The sequence below is a fragment of the Dendropsophus ebraccatus genome, chromosome 15, assembly GCF_027789765.1.
Source record: "Dendropsophus ebraccatus isolate aDenEbr1 chromosome 15, aDenEbr1.pat, whole genome shotgun sequence".
NCBI classification, from domain to species: Eukaryota; Metazoa; Chordata; class Amphibia; order Anura; family Hylidae; genus Dendropsophus; species Dendropsophus ebraccatus.
Window position 1 is genome coordinate 37,801,365 of NC_091468.1, and position 21,656 is coordinate 37,823,020.

Sequence of the window (21,656 nt, forward strand, 5' to 3'; positions counted from 1 at the left end):
GAGAGATCGGCTAGTTATCATTTATCCTATGGATAACTATTATTCTTGGGATAATCCCTGTTTTTGGTGGCGGAGTCTACTGCACTCTCACAGTAATAATAAATTCATATGTACAGATATAGGCAGATTATAGCCATCAGCAGGCTACGTTCATTATAGTGAATGGGCCTGTCTCAGCTGCATTCCTTCGCATACAGCACAATGTATTTCCAGCCAACGACATCCCGGTACATCTGACAGTCCCTTCATCAGCACCAGTTCACACTTTCATGTGCTTCAGCCTCTTACTTTTCCATTGCTGAAGTGACCAAGTGTTACATTTCAGAGTTTGAAGGGAAAACTGAAGTTTGCTTAAAAATACTGTGTCCCAAAGGGTCTCCTTACTTGAATGATTACAAACGTTTCTGGCTGGAGATGTTCACCCTGTACTTATACCTGTCTTAGGCCAGGTTCATGTTACCATTTGGCACTACGTCTCATGTATACATGTCATGTCCTGACGGTCATGTGTATGTACAGGCATGGGCCCTATTGACTTCAATAGTCTGAACATAGACAGCTAGTGACTACAGTCAGGGCATTTCCTGAACACACAGTGTATTTTCCAGGACTCTGACGGACACCACACTTATGACTCCATTAAAATACCGTACGTTCTACACTTAGGCCATTAAAGTTGATGGGTGCTTGACATGTAAAATCTTGCAGAAATATGAGATGTGATTTGATGTTGCACATTAGGGGATCAGTTGTTCCATAGTACACGTGTGTCTATCTGTAATCTGTATGTTATTACCTCCTATGGGCCTGGTATTGTGTCATGTAATGGGGGTTTTTCCTTCTCCTGGCTTCTCCTATGTGTGCTGCATTCTGTGATCAGGAGCAATACGCTGAAACTGCAGAAACCCCCTCCACTGACTCTGCAGAAGGGATTATACAGGTCTGAGTCAGCTGAAAACTTCTCTCTGCTTTCCTATAGTTGTATATAGTGCTGTGGACATTCACTGTGTTTTCACATCTTTGTACATAGGAAGATTGCCTTATTTATCAGAGAACGTCATGTTAACCTCTGTAGGCGATACTAGGGTGGCCTTTGTGACTATATGAAGATTTGTGCTTTCCTGAGGCTAGGTTCAGACTGCGTTTTCAGCATCCATTTAACGCATCCGTTTTTGCAAAAAACGCATGAAAAACGGATTGCAAAAAACGGATTCATTTGTGTGCATCCGTTTTTCCATTGACTTCCATTATAAAAAAAACGGATCCGTTTTTTTTGGCGGACCAAAACGGACCAAAAAACGTTGCTGACCCTATTTTTCTGGACGTTAAAAAAAACTGATCCGTTAAACGGATGCTGAAAACGCAGTGTGAACTTAGCCTAAGGGTCTCTGAACTCTTGATATTCTCAGTAACATCTGATGCTGCAGAACCTCTTTCTGCAAGGGATCTGAAGCTTTATGTCAATCAAAACAGGATCCACCTCCCATTCACAAAAGAAGAAGCAGATCTGTGTATGAGGCTTTATTATTTATTTATTTATGAGGCATTTATTTATTTATTTACAATGGAGTATATGTACACTACAAAGTTGCATCTGTCATAGCAATATGGAGGAGGTATATGCCAGGGAGTCCCCTGCTGAACACCATAAATACATGGTGTGAAAAGAGCCTCGATTGGGCACCATTGTTGTCTATCGACTAATGGGTCTGGCTCTGTCATCAAGGTTTGTGTTGTAATGGAAGCCATGGCGTTGTGTGAATAGAGGAAAAAAAGACAAGTTTGGTCAGCTCTCCTAGAACACCATTCACACTAGGCAGGAGCACGTTGCTGTGGCTGAAATTGTACACAGAAAAATGCTACAGTTCACCGCAGTGACAAGATACAGACCCACTACAGATATGCCCATAGGGCTGTACAAAAGTACAGTAGTTGGTTCAGAAACTGTATTCCACTATGTTATCTTTATGTTCTGTCTAGGTAGCCAGATTATCTGTAAACTGGTGGGAGCCCAATCCTTCCATGTAACTACAGTACACTTGTTGTTAGTAACAACTTCTGAAAGACTCAGAGTCCTGAGTTACTGAGTCCATCACCCTGGTACACCTGCCCTAAGGCTTCTCACAGTGTCCCATCCAGATACACAAGATTCCTCCACCTACTGGATGACACTATGTACAGAATAGCACCGAAAACTACAATCGCCTACTGTCACTGGCCACTGTCAGGAGATGGGGGTCTGTAGATGCATTTTCGCTATACCCATGATGCCTTCCCAGTGCATATTGATGTAGTGTGAATATAGCCTTATAAATCCACTGTTCCAGAGAGTATACAATGTCTCCACCACCTCCTACCTGTCACTCTTATAAGGAACAAATCCTGTAAAGCAGTAACAAAAGTCACATAGCTGACACAAGCCGCGCCCCGACCATTACAAGTTGTTGCTTTTTTTTTTTTAAACAGTGGTAAACCCTGATTCAATCCTATTGTCCAACGTCATTGCCCTGTAACCCATCCTTAACCATGACATGGCTCTCTCCTCCGGCATCCCCATAAGCATGCACATCTAGATTGTGCAACTGTAACATTAGGTTGCTGGTGAATCGCCTTTAAAGTTGCAGTTGTCCCACCTGTATTTATATGACATTATATATCACATATTTAAAGTGTAACTGTACAGATGTACATTTTTAGAAACTCCTTCTGTACTCACAGGACTGTTTTGCAGCCTCCCCCCCTTACTTCTTATCTGTGTCCATTATGGTTTATGAAGGGGGGGGGGAGGGAGCAGGGATAGGAGACAAACCGCTCCTGTAGCAGAAAGCACAACAGATCATTCTGTGACCTTCTCTCCCCAAGTTCCCAGATAAGCACTCACCTTTCTGACCAGTGAAACTAGTGTTTTCTGTGCCCAGACAGTCTCCAAGCTGCAGGAGCTGTTTCTCTCCTCTTCCTGCTCACTCATCCCATTGGCCCCTCCCCCCTCAATAGGTTATAATGGACACAGCAGAACCCATTTTCACTTTGCTCCTCTGTAATGAAGACAACCTTGCCTGATAATGAGCAGACACAGCTTTTTGAGTAAAGAAGGAAACTTTTTTGCTTAAAGGGAAATTATCACCTAAATTTTCTTTTACTAATTAGTCATATACTAAAACTTGTTCTTTCTTTCCAATCTGCTTTTATTTTCTGACTATATTTTTTTCTTTTTTGTTATGGGGGCTGCCATCTTACCTGAGCTGTTCTAACAGTATTTAGTGACATACTTTACAGCCTGACTCATGGACATAGACGACAATAGACAGTCTGTCCTTAAGATGAATGTGAAACATTACTGAGCTTGCTCTGTGACCTTTGAAGAGGTCATTCCACAGGAAGCTGCTATTGTCTTGCTTTGATGCTGTCTATCTACCGGTGTCACCTGACGCTGTAATGCTGCACAGATCACTTTACAGCAGCCTCCTCTTATCACTAGAACAGGTAGTCTCAGCTTGGTTTTAGAACCAGTGGTGAGAATGAAAACTACAAGATATCAGAAATATTTTATAATCTAAACAGAAATATGAAAAATTAGGAAAAAAATGGGAAAAAAAAAAGTTTAACGTAAAAACATTAATAAACAATAAGTAATTTTCAGTTGACACACTCTCTTTTAGGGTGCCCTTACACCTACCGGATCCGCATGGATGTCATGCTGTGAGTTGCAGCGAGATCCGCTGCGGATCCAGTCCCATTCATTTCTATAGAGAACATACTCGCAGCGGGATTGACTGTGCTTTAACCCCCTGTCGCCCACAGCCTGTAGCGCCCGAGAGCATACATTACCTGCTCTGGCGACGCGGCTGCATGTCAGGATCCCGGCTCTGATTGGCTGAGCGGGACCGGAGCCCCGGGAGCCTGACATGCAGCTGCATCGCCAGAGCAGCATGCTCTCTGCGGCGGGGCTGCGGGCGACAGGAGGTTAAAGCACATAATCACAGCGGGATGTCAATGCCGCTGCGAGTATGTTCTCTATAGAAATTAACGGGACCGGATCCACAGTGGACCTCGCTGCAAACTCGAAGAGTGAGATCCGCTGCGGATCCGGTAGGTGTGAAGGCACCCTTAATAAAATCCATGACAATGTTTCTTAAAATCGCTTGTACTATTGATTTCTGCAAAAAAAATTAAATGACAGTTAAACTTTAATATTACAAAGGATTACATTTGGTATATTACATAGGATTACATTTGGTATATTACATAGGATTAACTATAGAATAGTACATAGGATTACGTATAGGATTACATATTACATAGGATTACATTTGGTATATTTAGGATTACATATAGTATATTACATAGGATTAACTATAGAATATTACATAGGATTATGTATTACATAGCATTACATTTGGTATATTATTTAGGATTACATATAGTATATTACATAGGATTAACTATAGAATATTACACAGGATTACGTATAGGATTACATATTACATAGGATTACCTATAGTATATTACATAGCAAATTACATAGGATTACGTAAACAATAGTATATTACAAAGCATTACATATTGAATATTGCATTGCGTAATATATTATGTAGGATTATATATTACATAGCATTACATATGGTATATTACGTAGGATTACGTATGGTTCATTACATAGAGATTATTTGTGTGATACACATGATAACAAGCCCAATAATCGTGTATGGCAGCACCGTCAGGATTTGTATGGGATTCTGAATGGGAATTATAGTAGTATAATAGTATTCTATAGTCCAGCTGCAGCTGTCGGGGCATGCTGGGTGTTGTAGTTTTGCTACAGCTAGATATCCAGGTTTAGGAACACAGGTTTAATACATGTTAATATGGACTTTCAGATAGCCAGTGTTTTGCCTGCAGCTAGATACCTCCCTATCTTTCCTCTGTGATAATGTACAGCATCATGTATCTCAGTTCTTGGTGACAATACATTTAGAGTAAAGCGGTTTGTATTGATCGGTTGTCTTCCATCTATTTTTAGTATTATTACAGTACGTATGCAGTGGATACAAAAGGATGCAAAGCATGTAAACAAGGTGTGTAGTGTTAGATCTATCGGTGCAGCTCCTAATGCCAAGAGGAGACGAGGTAAAAGAGCAGGCTGTTCCTTCCATTGTTCACTGCCGCACGGCCAGATTGTGTCTTGTTTGCACTGGATGAGGAGATTGAGAGCTCTGTCCTCCATGTACTGTCATTTGTTGCAAAGGGATTTAGGAATTAACTTCTTAAGGATCTTGCCAATGTTTTTGTTTCATTTTTAATTTTTTTTTTTTTTTTAATTCTTCCCATTGGCTCATCTATATAAATGCATGTGTTTTGCAGGACCAATTGTACTTTGTAATGATGCCCTTCATCTTGTCATTAAGTGAATAGCCCAAAGAAATGTATATTTTGGGTCTGAATTGAAGAAAATAATGTAATTTTCTGACCACAAATGCCCCAATTGATAACAAAAAACAAAGATTCCTAGTTGTCAGAGTGAGTGGAGTGGGGGTCGAGCATGCATGCTGCTGCTCCATTCTCTCATTATAAGGGTACTATTACACAGGCCGATGGGGGCCCGATAACAACAGTAAACAAGCGCCGATCTGCTAGATCGGCGCTCATTTACTGGGCCTATTACACGGCCCGATAATCGTTTAATAAGTGCTGCATTATTACCGATGTCCTTGCAGCCCTTGCTAAACTGGCATACATTACCTATCCTGGGTCCCGGGCTCCTCTTGCAGTCCGCTTCCCCCTGGGTCCCGCACGCTCCAGCTTCAGAGCGGCCTGTCTTAAATGACAGGCTGCTCAGCCAATCACTGGACGCAGTGGTCCCGGCCTCTGATTGGCTGAGTGGCATGTCAGCTAAGACAGGCCGCTCAGAAGCTGCAGCGCGCGGGACCCAGGGAGAAGCGGAGCAAGAGGAGCCCTGGACCCAGGATAGGTAATGTATTTATTTTGCAAATCGTCAGCCGCCGGCCGCGCACCGCTATTACACATAGCAATGCCTGGTTGGTGGCCGACAATTATAGGTCAGAACCTATATCAACGATCATTGGCTGATCATTTTGTTTATTACACGGAACGATTCTGTAAGACTACAGAAGTTTGCAAAGCATTGTAGTCCACTATATTTACCGGTCCTGATCAGATACTTTATCACACATCCTATGGTCTTCTGGAGAGGTCTGGCTGTAAATCTATAACTATGCTTGGGATCAGTGTAAGTTATAATATGAGCTGGTCAAAGTTGTCTGCAGGGCTGCTGTTATATCCTGTCTATCTAGGGCCAGTGGTACTAGAAAAACTTGATCTGCACACTTAACTGCTAAAATGATTAGGTTTCTTCTTCAGTTTCTAAAGTTTTCCCTGTGGTCATTCCATTGTCTGTAATAAAGGGATAACCTGCAGATCAGCAGTGCCTGTATTTGGAGAGGTCGCCATCGGCTGGGTTATAACCTTGTTCGGGTCACTTATGTTTTTAAGCGACTCACAAGTAAATGCACAGTCAGGTAAGGAGTCCAGACACCTTCCTCAAGGTAGCAAAACACTCATCAATACATTGCAATCCTGAAGGTCACATGCTACGGTTTTCAGTGATTTTTCTTTTTTTCTTTTTCTTTTTGCATTTTGTCACATTTTTATGATCTTGTAATTGCAGGGAAAACAGGGCCCACATTGGACACCACTTTATAGTTTTGTTATCTAAAGTCTATCCTCTTTGTTTTATAGACGTATGTGCTCCCTGTGAGAAGTCATGGAGTCTGCCAGGCACCCTCCTAGCATTTGTAGGCAGTTTCTTCAGAAATGACCATACACACAGTATAGCAGTGATTTTCAACCAGTGTGCCGTGGCACACTAGTGTGCCGCGACACATGGCAGGGCTCCAGACTAAAAAATTTACCTAGGAGCCATTGGCTCCTAACCTGAAAAATTTAGGCGCCAAATAGAATATTTGGTCGCCAACATTTTAAACCATGTAAAATTAATGTTATGTTAAATGGGACTTACTGTGTGCAGAGGCCGCGGCAGCATCCTCCTCCTCCTCCTCCTCCTCCTCCTCCTCCTCCTCCTCCTTTAGATTCTTTCTTTTCTTAGTTTGAAAACGTTCAACATGGAAACTTGCAACTTGACAACCATATCCAGTCTGACAACCATATACAGTCTGACTCAGTACTTCAGCTTCACTTGGCTAGCCTTTTAATGAGGCTTACTCTTCTGAACTTGAACTTAAAGGGAACCTGTCGACCCCCGTGCCGGGGTGACAGGCTCCCAACCCCCCGTTAGAGCCCCCTATATTCACCTCATGGCGCCGGGTCCCGCTTCTGAAGATGGTCGGGTCACGGAGATCTCAGCCGCTGCAGCCCGGCGCGCGCGCTGAGAGATGAGTCCAACGCTCATAGAGAATGATGGGAGAGTCCAGCGCTCCGTCATTCTCTATGAGCGTTGGACTCATCTCTCAGTGTGCGCGCCGGGCTGCAGCGGCTGAGATCTCCGTGACCCGACCATCTTCAGAAGCGGGACCCGGCGCGATGAGGTGAGTATAGGGGGCTCTAACGGGGGGTTGGGAGCCTGTCACCCCGTCACGGGGGGTGACAGGTTCCCTTTAAAAGCTTGCAACAGTCTATACATACTGAGCTAGACTTATGACTGCAGCCATAGTGACCCCCCACAAGATGTGTATATAGACAGATATATCTCTCACCTAGTGACTAATGCAAGTGACCCCCTACAATACAGACACCTGAGGGGCCCTGATAATAATAATTGTGCATATATCTATCTCCCAGTGTCTGCAGCCAGTTTGCCCTACACTTATAGATGGCCCCCTCCCCTTATAGATGACCCCCTCCTCCCCCCCATTATAGATACCCCCTCTTCTCCCCCCCATTATAGATGCCCCCTCCTCCCCCCATTATAGATGCCCCCTCTTCTCCCCCCCTTATAGATACCCCCCTCCCCTTATAGATGGCCCCCTCTCCCCCCATTATAGATACCCCCTCTTCTCCCCCCCATTATAGATACCCCCTCTTCTCCCCCCCTTATAGATGCCCCCTCTTCTCCCCCCATTATAGATACCCCCTCTTCTCCCCCTCATTATAGATGCCCCCTCTTCTCCCCCCCTTATAGATTCCCCCTCACCTTATAGATGCCCCCTCTCCCCCCCATTATAGATGCCCCCTCTCCCCCCCCCATTATAGATGCCCCCTCCTCCCCCCCATTATAGATGCCCCCTCCTCCCCCCCATTATAGATGCCCCCTCCTCCCCCCCATTATAGATGCCCCCTCTTCTCCCCCCCATTATAGATGCCCCCTCTTCTCCCCCCCTTATAGATTCCCCCTCACCTTATAGATGCCCCCTCTCCCCCCCCCATTATAGATGCCCCCTCCTCCCCCCCCATTATAGATGCCCCCTCTTCTCCCCCCATTATAGATGCCCCCTCTTCTCCCCCCATTATAGATGCCCCCTCTTCTCCCCCCCTTATAGATACCCCCTCACCTTATAGATGCCCCCTCTCCCCCCCCATTATAGATGCCCCCTCTTCTCCCCCCCTTATAGATGGCCCCCTCTCCCCCCCTTGAAGATGGCCCCTCTTCTCCCCCCATTATAGATGCCCCCCCTTCTCTTCCCCCCATTATAGATGCCCCCCCCCCCTTTCCTCTATGCTAAGCAATATTTAAAAAAAAACAAACACACAAACTCACCTGACAACCCGCTCCCCCGGCGATCCTCTTCTTCTTCAGGCGCTGTCCCCGGCTGATGCGCAGCTGCCGGGGGTGTCCCGTCCTATCCCCGGCAGCGCGGCGCGTCAGTGAGCTCTCTGTACGCCGGGGCTGTGACTTCTGACACAGGAAGCGTCTCTGACGCGCGCTTCCTGTGCCGGAAGTCAGGGCCCCAGGCAGCTCACTGATGCGCCGCGCTGCCGGGGATAGGACGGGACACCCCCGGCAGCTGCGCATCAGCGCATCAGCCGCGCATCTTAAAGAGACAGCGCGCCGCCGCCGGGGCCAGTCGCAAATGGCGCCCAGATTAATAAATCTGGGCGCCATTTGCAAAAAGTCAGTCGCATTGGCGACCATTTTGGTCGCCATCTGGAGCCCTGCATGGTCGGGTGTGCCGCGGGGAAAGTTCCCCAAACTATGGTGCCCCTGTGAAACAGGAGAAAACAATGAGGGAGAGAAACCTGGGGATGGGGGAGAATCAGGGGGGAGAGAAACATGGGGATGGGGGAGAGAAACAGCGGAGAGAAGTATGGTGGGGAGAGAAGTATGGTGGGGAGAGAAGTATGGTGGGGAGAGAAGTATGGTGGGGAGAGAAGCACAGGGGGAGAAGAAAACAGGCCCAGGTTTCACACTGAGTGAGTATAAATACATTTAGAATCTATATTATTAACTATATGTATAATATGTACTGTTTTAGTGTCATTTTGTGCCATTTTGGTTGGTGGTGTGCCCCGGGATTTTTTAAGTATAAAAAGTGTGCCGCGGCTCAAAAAAGGTTGAAAATCACTGCAGTATAGCACAGTGCCAGTATACTGCACAAGCTGTGGAGGCTGCCAGACTTCTGTACTCCCGAGGAGATCAGGACCACCATGACTATTCGTATAGAGCAAACACTACTTTATAACTTTTATCTTTTCCTTTACTCTGAAAGGCTGATATCAGAGTCTCATTTATAAACGGCCAGCGCCATCCTGTATATTACTGTGGCGGTGGTTTAGGGGCGGTATAGTTTATAACTCACTTTATAAAGTTATGGCAACTGAAACCCCATTGCATTACCTGTGTTATATGCCAGAGATGTAGTCTCACTAGCTCAGGCCAACATTTACACAACTTTGCAGTTTAAAGCGTCTGGTTGGGTATGATGTCAGAAATAATATACAAGATGGTATACATCCTAACTCCTCTTACGCAATGGCTGTATTTTAGCATCACATGCCTCCTGCATGCCAAACATGGGAATCTTTCAGCCCCCACATGGATGCACTCCCTGTCTACCCTTGGCATCCTATAGGTGTAGTCAGTCAAGTGACCTCTCTCCAAAGATGCATGCCTGCTGGCAAAAATGGTGCATACAATACTGATATTTCCTCCCCAAATTCTTATGCTGCAGCCTTATTTTCCTGGGGGGCTCGGTGCTTAGCGCTGTTGGCTTGCTGCATTGCCTCGGAGCCCTTTGTTTTTGTGCATCTACTCCCTTGTCATAAAGCAGCAAATGTGTTCAAATAAGAAAAGTGCACTCCAGGATGTGTAGAATGAGATCATAGCTGATGGCAGTCGGGCCCTGGCACGCCGCCTGATCACAATGCCCTCTCCCCAGGTTTTCCTCACAGCTTTTTTTTGAACATATTGCATTCTATAAATAGGTGACGGCGCGCACTGTCAGCCTGGCATCATATCGTGTTCATTTACAGCAGCTTCCCTGAGATGTCTTCCTAATGTGAGCACTTATAACACTAGCACTAAATTTTTTTGCATGAACAATGTAAATGCCCTGTTCACAATTTTTTTCTTCTTTCAGGAAATATTATGGCCAAAAGCCAGGTGTAAGGCTGGGTTCACACAGTTTTTTTGCAGTTGGTTTAACATATACATCTTGGGGGGACGGGGGGGTTGGGGACGGATGCAGTTGTGTGCAATCCGTTTGAATCCGTTTTTCCCTTGACTTCCATCATTGAAAAATGGGTCAGAACGGAAGTTTGTGTGCAATCCGTTTGAATCCGTTTTTCCCTTGACTTCCATCATTGAAAAATGGGTCAGAACGGAAGTTTGTTTGTTTTGTTTTTTTTGGTTTTTTTAGGCCGGGTTTACATATGTCCGGCGGTGCGGCGGCGTTTCCCTCCGGCGCAGGAGAAAAGCGCCGGAGGGAAACGCATCTTTGAACTGATCCCATTGTTTTCAATGGGATCGTTCAAAATGTGCGGCAGGAAATAGTGGCCGCCGCATCGCCGGACCGTCGGTGCGTTAGGACGCATCTTGCAGCGTCCTGGCGGACCGCCGCTCCGGTGATGCGGCGCCGCACCAATACAATGGAATAGAGCGCCGGATGCCTCGCCGGGCAGGACGCATGTCGTTCGGCTCTGGCATCCGGCGTTCAGTCAAATAGTACACAAAATAAACATATATCTCCCCCTGTGTGCTCTCCCCCTCCCCTATAGTCCCCCCTTGGCCCCCCAGTAGTATATCACCCCCCCTGTTTCTCCTCCAGTAGTATATAGCCCCCCTGTTGCCCCCCTAGTAATATTTAGCTTCCCTGTGTGCTCTCCCCCAATTAGTATACAGCATTGCTGTGCGCTCTCCCCCAATAGTATATAGCCCCCCATGTGCGCTCTCCCCCTCCCATATAGCCCCCCTGTGCGCTCTCCCCCTCCCATATAGCCCCCCTGTGCGCTCTCCCCCTCCCATATAGCCCCCCTGTGCACTCTCCCCCTCCCATATAGCCCCCCTGTGCGCTCTCCCCTTGTAGTATATAGCCCCCCTGTGAGCTCCCCCAATTTAGTATATAGCCCCCGTGCGCTCCCCCGCAAATCCCATTGAAAATGACAGGAAAACATACTGGGGAAAAAAATTTCAACTGATGAGCGCAACTTGTGACAACTGATGACAACTGATGGAAACTGATGGCAACTGATGGTTTTTAATGAAAAGACGGATAGAAAAACTGATCACAACTGATGCATTTTTGGCATCAGTTGTGACATCAGTTGTGGTCAGTTTTTAGGCAAAAAACGCAACTGATGCCAACTTATATATGTAAACCCAGCCTTAGTGTACACAAAAACGTGGTTGACCACGTTTTTGTGTGCGTTAAATATATTCATGAATACTTTAAATGGGCTGTAAAAACATAGTGTGAACCCGGCCTAAAGGCCCTATTACACCAACAGATTTATCTGACAAATTTCTGCAGCCAAAGCCAGGAATGGATTTGAAAAGAGGAGAAATCTCAGTCTTTCCTTTATGACCTGATCTCTGTTTATAGTCCGTTCCTGGTTTTGGCTGCAAAAATCTGTCAAAGAAATCTGTTGGTGTAATAGGGAATTTCACTTGGATGTAAGAATGGGATTTTAACTCCTTTATGTCCACAATACATGTGTAAATGTATGTGTATGTATATATATATATATATATATATATATATATATATATATATATATATATATATATAATTTACCTACACATGCTCCGTGCAGTAGGAACATATATTTATTATATATATAATATATATATATATATATGCTTTCCTGAACAGCAGGGGCTTTTAATGTATGCGGGTGCCGCTTTATTATGTGGATCCACAGACATCAGTGACGCGGAAGCCGGGCATAATGACAGGCAGCCACTGTCGCCAATATCATACTACACCAATACCATACCAATAAAAACTAGAGATTATGGAGCAAAAAATAAGCCCTTAACTAGCCCTGTAGGTGGAAAAATACAAGCGTTATGGCTCTCAAAAGGCAACGCTGCTTCATTGTGACCAGGGCATATGTGCATCAATGACCTTGGACATAAAGGGGTTAAAGATGTACTCAAAATAATAAAGTTTGGTGCATCTGAAAGAAAAGACCCAAAAAGTTATATAGCAGCAACACCAAATGCAGGTAAGAAGTATCCAGTGACAATAGGAGATAAACCTGTAAGTGATGCTTTCCATCCGGTGCTCCATCTCTCCCAGCATCTGCCAGACGCAGGGTATTTTTAGGATTTGATTATTATAGTAAATCACAGCCTTGCTACAATATTGCTGACTTGTCTGTTTCCCTGGTATCTTGGCAGCAGATGGGAAGACCTGGCATTCCTTGTGTTTTCATTGCTTAGATTTCCCTTACAGTCACTACAACAGGAGCTGGACGTACACCTGTTTGCTTCTAGCTTCACTTACGCTTATTGACACCCAAGAAGGAGTGAATAGAATTGACTAAAACTTTTCGTGTGTGACTGTCAGTGTCCCTCTTATCACTACTAGGAGTTCCCCAGATCATCACACCAGTAGGGGGCAGTATGTCACCACCGCAACACATCACAAGGCCTCCATACTGGAACCCAAGTGTCTTCATCCCCACCAGAACCACTAACATAAGTGGCCCTAGAGTCTTATTATAGGGCAAGGGCAGTGGGAGGGGACACTGATGTGACATAGAAGCATCAGTCAGGTAGTCTGTGTCCTCTGGGGAAGCCGGTGGCCTTTATCACACAGTATGAGCGTCTCTCTGGATGGTTGGGTTAGTACTGGGGTCATCACTGTGAGGGCAGCCCTTATGTCTGGGTAGGATGAGCAGTGGTGCCTCCCAGTTCTTTTTGGTGTATAACAAGTTTTGATGGCAAACCTAGTAAATAGTGTTTACTCCGCAGTAATATTTCCCCAGAGGATCAGGAATAAGGTCACTGCAGTGATAGTTTTCTCATGATACAATAGTTGTTTTACAATGTGCCAAGTGGACGTGTTACCAGTACGGTGGTGATCCCAGAACATTCACATGAAGGAGCCAGGATGACTGGTCCTGAAGGTTGCTTTTGTAGTGGACGTTTTCTTGGACATAAACGTTTCCTTATTAATCTTTAACCAGGCTAACATTTTCCTCCTGGCTGTCTGCCGAGGAATATTTTTAGTCATTTCTGTACATTGTTTTGGTCGTGCTCATTGCTAATCTCTACTGCAGGTATGTGATATGCCTGTCAGTAATGTCTTTAGAGGAAAGCTGCATCTGTGCAGCATTGTTTGTGCAACATGTGGTGCCAGGCGGGCAGCGTGGCAGGGAAGGGGTGTAATTCTGCATGGGACATAACATGATTGGTTTCTTGCTGTGGTGGTGTGACAGCTTTCTTTGGAACTGAGTAGAAGGGTTTTGCTATGGGGATTTGTTCCTGCAATGAACAGAGGTGGCAGCAGAGAGCATTGTGTAGGACTGGGAAGAATACACCTCTTCCTGCATGACACACAGCAGCTGATAAGTACCGTAAGGCTTGAAACTTTTAAATAGAAGTAATTTACAAATGTGTGCACCTTTCTTGCACCACTCGATCTGTAAATAGTTTTTTTCTGAAATACTTGCTTCTGTATTATTTTCCCTATTTCCTCCTCTAAGTTCTGAGAATCTGGAAAGTGTGTACATAGACAAAGATGGGGAGCGGAGACACTGAACGCCTATAATGGGATTTTTCTCCTCTTAATGATTTGGCCTATTTTTTTCCAGCAGAAGATTAAATGTCACAATTGCTTTTCCATTAGAAACAAAGAGCCGGATTCTGTGCGGCTGTGTCCTGTACATGCAATGTTACTTATCCATCTTATTAGCATTGAGAGCATAATTATTGATAGCCGCCATAACATCCGCCGCTTATAGAGAAAACCCTTCCAGGAACTGTATAAGGAGTGGTGGAGGGCTCCATAGGAAGGTCATTTCTCTTGTATAAGTGAGTTTGTAGCAATAGAGTCATTGCCATCAAGTATCTCTCCACTTCATGTGTTCAGATGCCGTATAGTTATTACATCACAAGTATGATATAGAGACATGACTGGCCTTTCTATGGTTTCAGCTATTATTGCCGTTTGAGGTTTGTTGGTTGATGTCATGACCCTTTAAATTATTCAAGAGAATTTATCACCGTTTTTCCATTTTTAAAACCTTAAAATACAAAAGAACAATTCCCGCATATAACAGCATTGCAGCAAATGTGTATGTATGTGTATAATATAAATAAATAAATATATATGCACTTTTATGATACGTGTGGTTTGTTTCCGGAAGTATTGGTTGGTCTTCACATTGACATGTGGATTTCCGCCCTTATGCCACCTATCCTATAAATCTGGCATCAAAGGAGTATTCTTAAGTAGGAAAGCTATCAACAAGATGGTAGCCAAATAGCAGATCGGGCACTGGGACCTCTACTGATCAATAGAATGCAGGAAAGTACATAGAATGTACAGAACAGAAGGTCTCCATTTCTTATCAGGCTTAGTGGCCAGAATAAAAACTTCAACATTTCAGGATTTTAGTTTATAATCTAGTTTGTGACATAAAAAGGTAAAACACTGCCAACAATCTGACATGTGGGACTGGTTGTCATCAGATGAATGACATGTTTCTTTCTCTTCTTTCTAGGCGTCATGGCTTGTGGTCCCGGTTACGGACATTTATATTTGCACTAGTTGGTCTTTATATAGCCATTCCATTCCTTGTAAAGATATGCCCTGCAATACAAACTCAGCTCGTCTTTCTAAATCTAGGTAAGAGCTAGATCATTGCTGTGTCACTGCCGCTTTAAGGATGGGTTATGTGCATTGTTTAGGAAACATTGTAATGTTAAAGAGGTTATCTTAAATTAGAAAAAATACACCTAATTTTTTTTTTTTTTTTTATAAAAAAGCCACCCCTGTCCCCAGGCTGTGTGTGTTATTACAATTAAGCTCCATTCACTTCATTGGAACCGAGCTACAAAACCCGCACCCAAACTGAGGAAAAAGGGTGACACTGTTTCTGGAAGAAAGGGGCCATGTTTTTCTAAGGGTTCTTTTACACAGCACGATATGGGGCCATACAAAGACGCAAACAGAGACTGTTCACACATCCGGCCACTCGATTCATCGTGCCTTGTAAAGGCATTGCAAATGAGCACTGATCAACACTTGTTTGCAGTGCCTTTTCATGGCATGATGAGTCGTGAGGCCTTTCACATTCACTGTTATCGGTCGCATGTCTCCCGCTCTTTAGCTTATTGACGACACTTTTACTTGGACCAGATATGGGTTGAATGAGTATTTGTTTCTAGGAACACTTATTGCCGATAATTGGCTTATGTAAAAAGTCCTCACACCTGGATATCCCCTTTTAGCCTGTACCTTTTATGACAAGCTGCATAAACATTTTACAATAAACAGGGACTGAGCCACAGCTCCAGACATGACCCATGGAGAAACCAGTTTAAGAGAACCTGTTGTCACATTAATACTGCCTGAACATCAGGATTGTCCCTAGTGGCTTCTTTTCTGCCCAACCAGCCTTGATTGATAGATCTGTTATCCATGTTTAGGTGTCGAAAAGGATCTATCAGTTAAGTCCAATGGGGCAGCCTCAAGCAGCCAGGGACCACCCAGATGACTCCTGTTTCAGGCAGCTTAAAAGTAATAACTTGTTCCCTTTAAATTGGCAGACCTTTATGCTCTGCACCTGTGCTAATGTGCAGTCATGAAAGGTTTATTATGCATGTACATACCAGTGATCCATCACATAGTGACCCGATATAAGGACTGTCCCTGCAGTTATCTACTGTAGAGTTTTCTGTTTTCCCGCCTTGATTTCCCACCTCTATTAAATGCCCATAGTCGTGATCTGAGTAAGACCTTTTATTGCAGGCAAATTCCAGATGTTTTATTACACATGCACTTTGCTTTGGCTGTGAACGTAATGGTGAAAAGTAGTAGTCCTCAATCTGCCCTGTGCTGATGCTTAGGAGTGATGTAGTTGTGCACATCATTTTGCAGGCAATATTTACATTGTCGTCCTCCTCCTCATCATCAAACACTGGGTCTATCCTATGCATGGTACTGTAAGACATTTGGTTTGGTTCATTTTTAATGTATGGGACCTAATGTTGTCTTCCCTTTCTCTCAGTGAGGTTTCCATATTTTATTGATCTGAAGAGGCCTGAGGATCAAGGTTTAAACCACACTTGTAATTTCTACTTGCATCCAGAGGAAGATGTATCTATTGGTGTCTGGTAAGAGGAGCTGCTATTACTGATGTATTGACTAGATTGTATGACCAGTTAATGGTGTTCGGGAATGACTGGATTATTGTGACCTGATGAGGAATAAATGTTTATGTGGATATACTCCTTATGATTATTTATTACAGCCTATTTTATGCTGATGGGATGGAAATCCCCTGCAACCATAGGACTCTCCATTGATGAAGAGAGCAACTCAGATAAGGCCACTGTTACGAAGTTGATTTTTAAAGCTCTATAGCAAAGAAAAAAAAATTGGATGCTTAATGCTAAGCTCATCAGCATATTCTAGTCGCGTAACTTGATTTATTGCAGCTCATCTGTGGGTTCTGAGACCCCTTCCTCCCCAATAAGCTCAATCTGAATGTCCCCCATTACACAGAGTGCTGCTGAAAATATTTCTGCTTTATCTAAGGTCAGCAGGGATGTAGTAAATGATACCACACGTTGGTATAATTCTCATGACTCTTCTCTGTGGTGTGCAGATTTGTCCTGTAAGGGTATGTTCACACTGAGTAAAACAGGTGGAATTCAGTGGCGGAACTTTCCGCCGCGGAATCCTACCTGTCTGTGTTCCATAGCCCGTCTATGGGAGAGCGCGCGCTCCTCTGCAGCCTCCGCTCGAAGAAGTGACAGTCACTTCTTTGAGCGGAGAGCGGCGGCAGCGGAGGAGCATCTGCCCTCTCATTCACACACAGCGGCACACTGAGCACGGCGGGATTCCACGGCAGAGAGATCCGCTGCGGAATTCCACCGTATTTGCTCAGTGTGAACATACCCTAAGATGCTGCGTGACACTGCCTTCCCTGCCTCCTGTTTGTAAAAGCTGACAGGAGGATACATGGATACACACTGAAGCTGCATCTCATGTGAAGTGAAGTGCACTGTTAGGGTATGTTCACTCTGACGAATAGGCAAGGAAAATTTAAAGCCCCAATGATTTCTATGTGATTTATCTAGCGGAAAGTAGATCCGTGGTGGAACATTGCGTGGGTAAATTCCCAGAGGGTAAATTTCCCGGAGTAGAAATCCCATTGCGCAAAATGTGACATTGCTCTTTACATATTGTACGGGCAGAATTTCAAGCAGAATATGTGTAAAATGAAGTGTTGATTCTGCTTAAAATTCCTCTCCTATTCCTCAGTGTGAACATACCCTAAGGGAACAGGAGCGCTATCTCACTGACCAGTTACTTGCAGCATTTACAAATAACTGAAAGCAAAGCAAACATGGTCTCTGCCCTTAGGTTTCTGTGAAGCCATAGGCATCATAGGAAATGATGGCATTAGATGAGCCATTTTGCTTATATTCGCAGCCAATAGAGAGGTAGTGTGCATGCTTGACTGCTGGTTCATCCTGAAGGTAGACTCTGGCACCCCGTTCTTAAGATCATGTGGAGGCCTAATGGACCTCCCCTCTTTCCCCATCATACACTTTTGTAGGTGACAAGGGTTGATGGTAGGACGACCCCTCAGACCCCTAGAAAGGACTTACTACAGAGTATAAGAGTGTATTTTGGCGTCTTTAAGCAAATAAATAAACAAAATGATAATAAGCTTTCGGTTAGATGATCACATATGTTTGGACATGTAAGGTTACTGCATTAGGCCTCCTGGACCGAAAACCAGAAGTGACACAGTATAGTCATTTCTTATTTACCCAGGGCTCAGAGTTGTTTGTCTTTTCCCCATTGTATGTTTGTGCTTGAGGCAGAATGTAAACTTGTCAGAAACCTTTGTCTCCATTTAATTTGTAGGCTATAAAATGCAACGAGACAGCAAGCAGATAAACTAAACTTTCAAACCTTTCAGTAATTTTTGCACAGGGCTTGGCACACTGCCCCCATCTTCTATAGCTTCTAGGGAGGTGAAATGTTTGACAGTTCCCGACCATTGGACCATATCCAGCCACTATTTTTTGTTCTATTTTGATGATTTTTTTTTACTTACATCTGCAGGAAGCAACAAGAAATCCTACAATAATGATAGCGCTCATGTACTTATGTATTACCGTGTAAGTAATGCCCTCTTGTCAATCCAGGCACACCATTCCTGCTGTCCTGTGGAAAGATGCTCAGGGAAAAGACCAAGCATGGTATGAAGAAGTGATGTCTACCAACTATCCTGTAATTCTTTACCTACATGGCAACGCCGGCACCCGGTAAGTTTTTTTTGCCCTTGTAATTTTACTTAAAATTAAACTTAAAATTTTGTGTTCTCTCGCAAAACACAGTACAATACATGTGGCTGGGGTTTTGGTCAACATGTAGTGGAAATTTTTCAAATGGAACAAAGCGCTTTCCATAAATTCCCTGATGCCATTATTGTCACTGCACATTTCATAGCTTTAATGTATAGGGGGTCGAATACATAGGTAACACATGCAGGTATTTCAGCGGAGTTGCCATGGTGAGAGCCATGGCGGAAATATTCCACTAAGTCTGCATGTGACCTAAGAAAAGAAATGTATGTGCAGCAAAATTTTTAATTATATACTTAATGAGCATTTTGTTTAAAGGGTGTTTTTCCCCATTTTTTTTCCACAGAGGAGGTGATCACAGAGTACAGCTGTATAAGGTATTTATATAATTATTTATTATTTTTTGTTGTTGTTGTTGTTTTTTGTTTATTTATTCATTCATTTTTGATAAATGTTAACATTGAAATGAGATCTAAGGCAACTTTAGCGGAAAAGTTGCTTAATAATGAAAATAGAACGGGTTGCACATTTCTTCTACTTGAAACAAGAACCGACGTCTGTCTCAGCAGGAAGACATACGAGTCACTGGTGCGGTGCACAAGCCAAAAGTTAGGTCACTGTCATGATCAAGTTTCTTAATCTGTGTCAAAGGGTGTCTAGCCTTATAGTAGGTTAGGTAATCGGCTTAGACCTTAGATACACCACATGTGACTAACATAGTAAAGGAATCTAATCTGACCCAATTACTTGCATCATATCATCGTGTATATATAAACAATACTGGTTAAAATTCCTCGTTTGTTGCGACAGTCCTTGGATGAAAATGTATTTTCAGAAATGCGTTATACATTATTATTGGATATGGTTCGTCTGAACCGGAGCGTCCAGCATTTGATTACTGGGGGCTGAAAAGGTTGGATGCAGCCCTAGGGAGTCCTGGAAACTATGGAAACAGGCTTTGGCCCATGGTCCTTAGGGCTGCATCCAACTTCTTCAGCCACTAGTAATCAAATGCCGCACACTGTGGTTCAGGCGAAGTTCACTCTTTAAAAGCAGACCTTGGACATTAAAGATTGGGTATGAACAGAATAGGGACAATTAATGTTTTATTGATGGTTGTATGTGATTTAATGTAATGTTCCAAATACTGGTAGACACCTGCATTGTGGAGGCAAGAGGCGGCCATCATTTCACTTTAGCACCTACAAATGACACAAGCTGGAGATGGTGTTACACTTGTAGTCTATTACAGAGCTTCTCAAACTTTCTACTGGAGCGTTACCCAACAGATAAAATGATGCTTGGGCTTCACCCGACTGACCAAGAGGATGCTGGGAGGATGGTTAAAGACCTTGCAAGAATAAAAACTATTGTTCAGTCTACCCTTCATTTGTCTTGTAATCTCTGTATAACATTAATATAGGAACAAAATGAATCCGTAATGTTCCTAAACCAGAGATTGTTGCAATTAGGGAAAGGACTGTGCATCTTCTAGTCCCTTTAGTAAAACTGCCTCCCCAGCTGCGTCTCACTAACTGCGGGCACCTCATAGTTTGAGAAGCACTGTTCTAGTACATGTGGCTATAATAATGAAATTTAAGGCGTAGCCTGGCATAAAAAGGTTATTTCCAATCAACTGGTGTCAGTTTGTACAGATTTGTGGTTTACTTCTATTTCAAAATCTCACGTCTTCCAGTACTTATCAGCTGCTGTATGTCCTTCAGGAAGTGGTGTATTCTTTCTAGTGTGACGCAGTGTTCTCTGCTGCCACCTCTGTCCATGACAGGAACTGTCCAGCGCAGGAAAAGTTTTTTTAATGTAGATTTTCTACTGCTCTGGGCAGTTCCTGTCACAGGCAGAGGTGGCAGCAGAGAACATGGTGTCATACTGGAGAGAATACACCATTTCCTGCATACTGGAAGGCATGTAATTTTTTTTTTATTAGAAGTAAATTACAAATCTGTAACTCTGTGACACCAGTTGATTTAAAAACTATTTTTTACCCCCTTAAAGAAGAGTTGTAGAAGTGTGTAATGAAGTGTGGTCTTTTTCTGTGTTACATGCGTCTTCTGTGCTTCTATCCCTCTTTAGGTGCTCAGCTCCTTAGGCTACCATGTAATCTCATTCGACTACAGAGGTGAGAGACCGATGTGCTTATACACTGATGTGTTACCATTACTATACGCACCAGTGCTTGCTGTTGTACAGTCTGTGGTTAGGCTGAGTTTTGCAGTTGAGTTTTGCAGTTTAAAATAGAACAGAATAGGAAACATGTGATTTAGCTTTGCACTTTTGCAGGTCACATGATGATCCTGAGTAGCTTATTTTGAGGAGCAGAACACAGAGGATCAGGGCTCTGTATAATGGGGAACAAAGCTGTGCCGCTGAGAGGTTTTCCATCATATGCTCGGCTCTACACCAAAACTTGCTAGAATTTATACTTTAAGGACGACTTCACCAAGTGGATTGTTACCTGAAGGGGCGGAAATAAGACCACTAGCTACAGTTTTGTTATGTTTAATTGCATTTGGATTTGTTTTGCTGCTTTGGCCATGTTTTACAACAACAGTCAGGGCAGCCATATTGGTTGTCACTATCTAATTATCATAGAAATTGCTGGTAAATCAGTCTTTCAGCTATTGACTGACCATGCTAACAGGAGGACTTTCGATAATTAGTTTCTGAGAATTCT

The 21,656-nt window shown here is 43.7% G+C and overlaps 1 protein-coding gene across 2 annotated transcripts in view; it reads left to right on the plus strand.

Annotated features, from left to right (window-relative positions):
• ABHD12 (abhydrolase domain containing 12, lysophospholipase) overlaps nt 1-21,656 on the plus strand; it is a 68,476-nt gene that overhangs the window by 34,330 nt on the left and 12,490 nt on the right. For both annotated transcript variants that reach the window (XM_069954685.1, XM_069954684.1), the window contains exons 2-6: nt 15,142-15,266; nt 16,651-16,756; nt 18,806-18,925; nt 19,311-19,341; nt 21,056-21,101. In XM_069954685.1, coding sequence (XP_069810786.1) covers nt 15,142-15,266; nt 16,651-16,756; nt 18,806-18,925; nt 19,311-19,341; nt 21,056-21,101 — 428 coding nt within the window. The remainder of the gene's footprint in view (nt 1-15,141; nt 15,267-16,650; nt 16,757-18,805; nt 18,926-19,310; nt 19,342-21,055; nt 21,102-21,656) is intronic.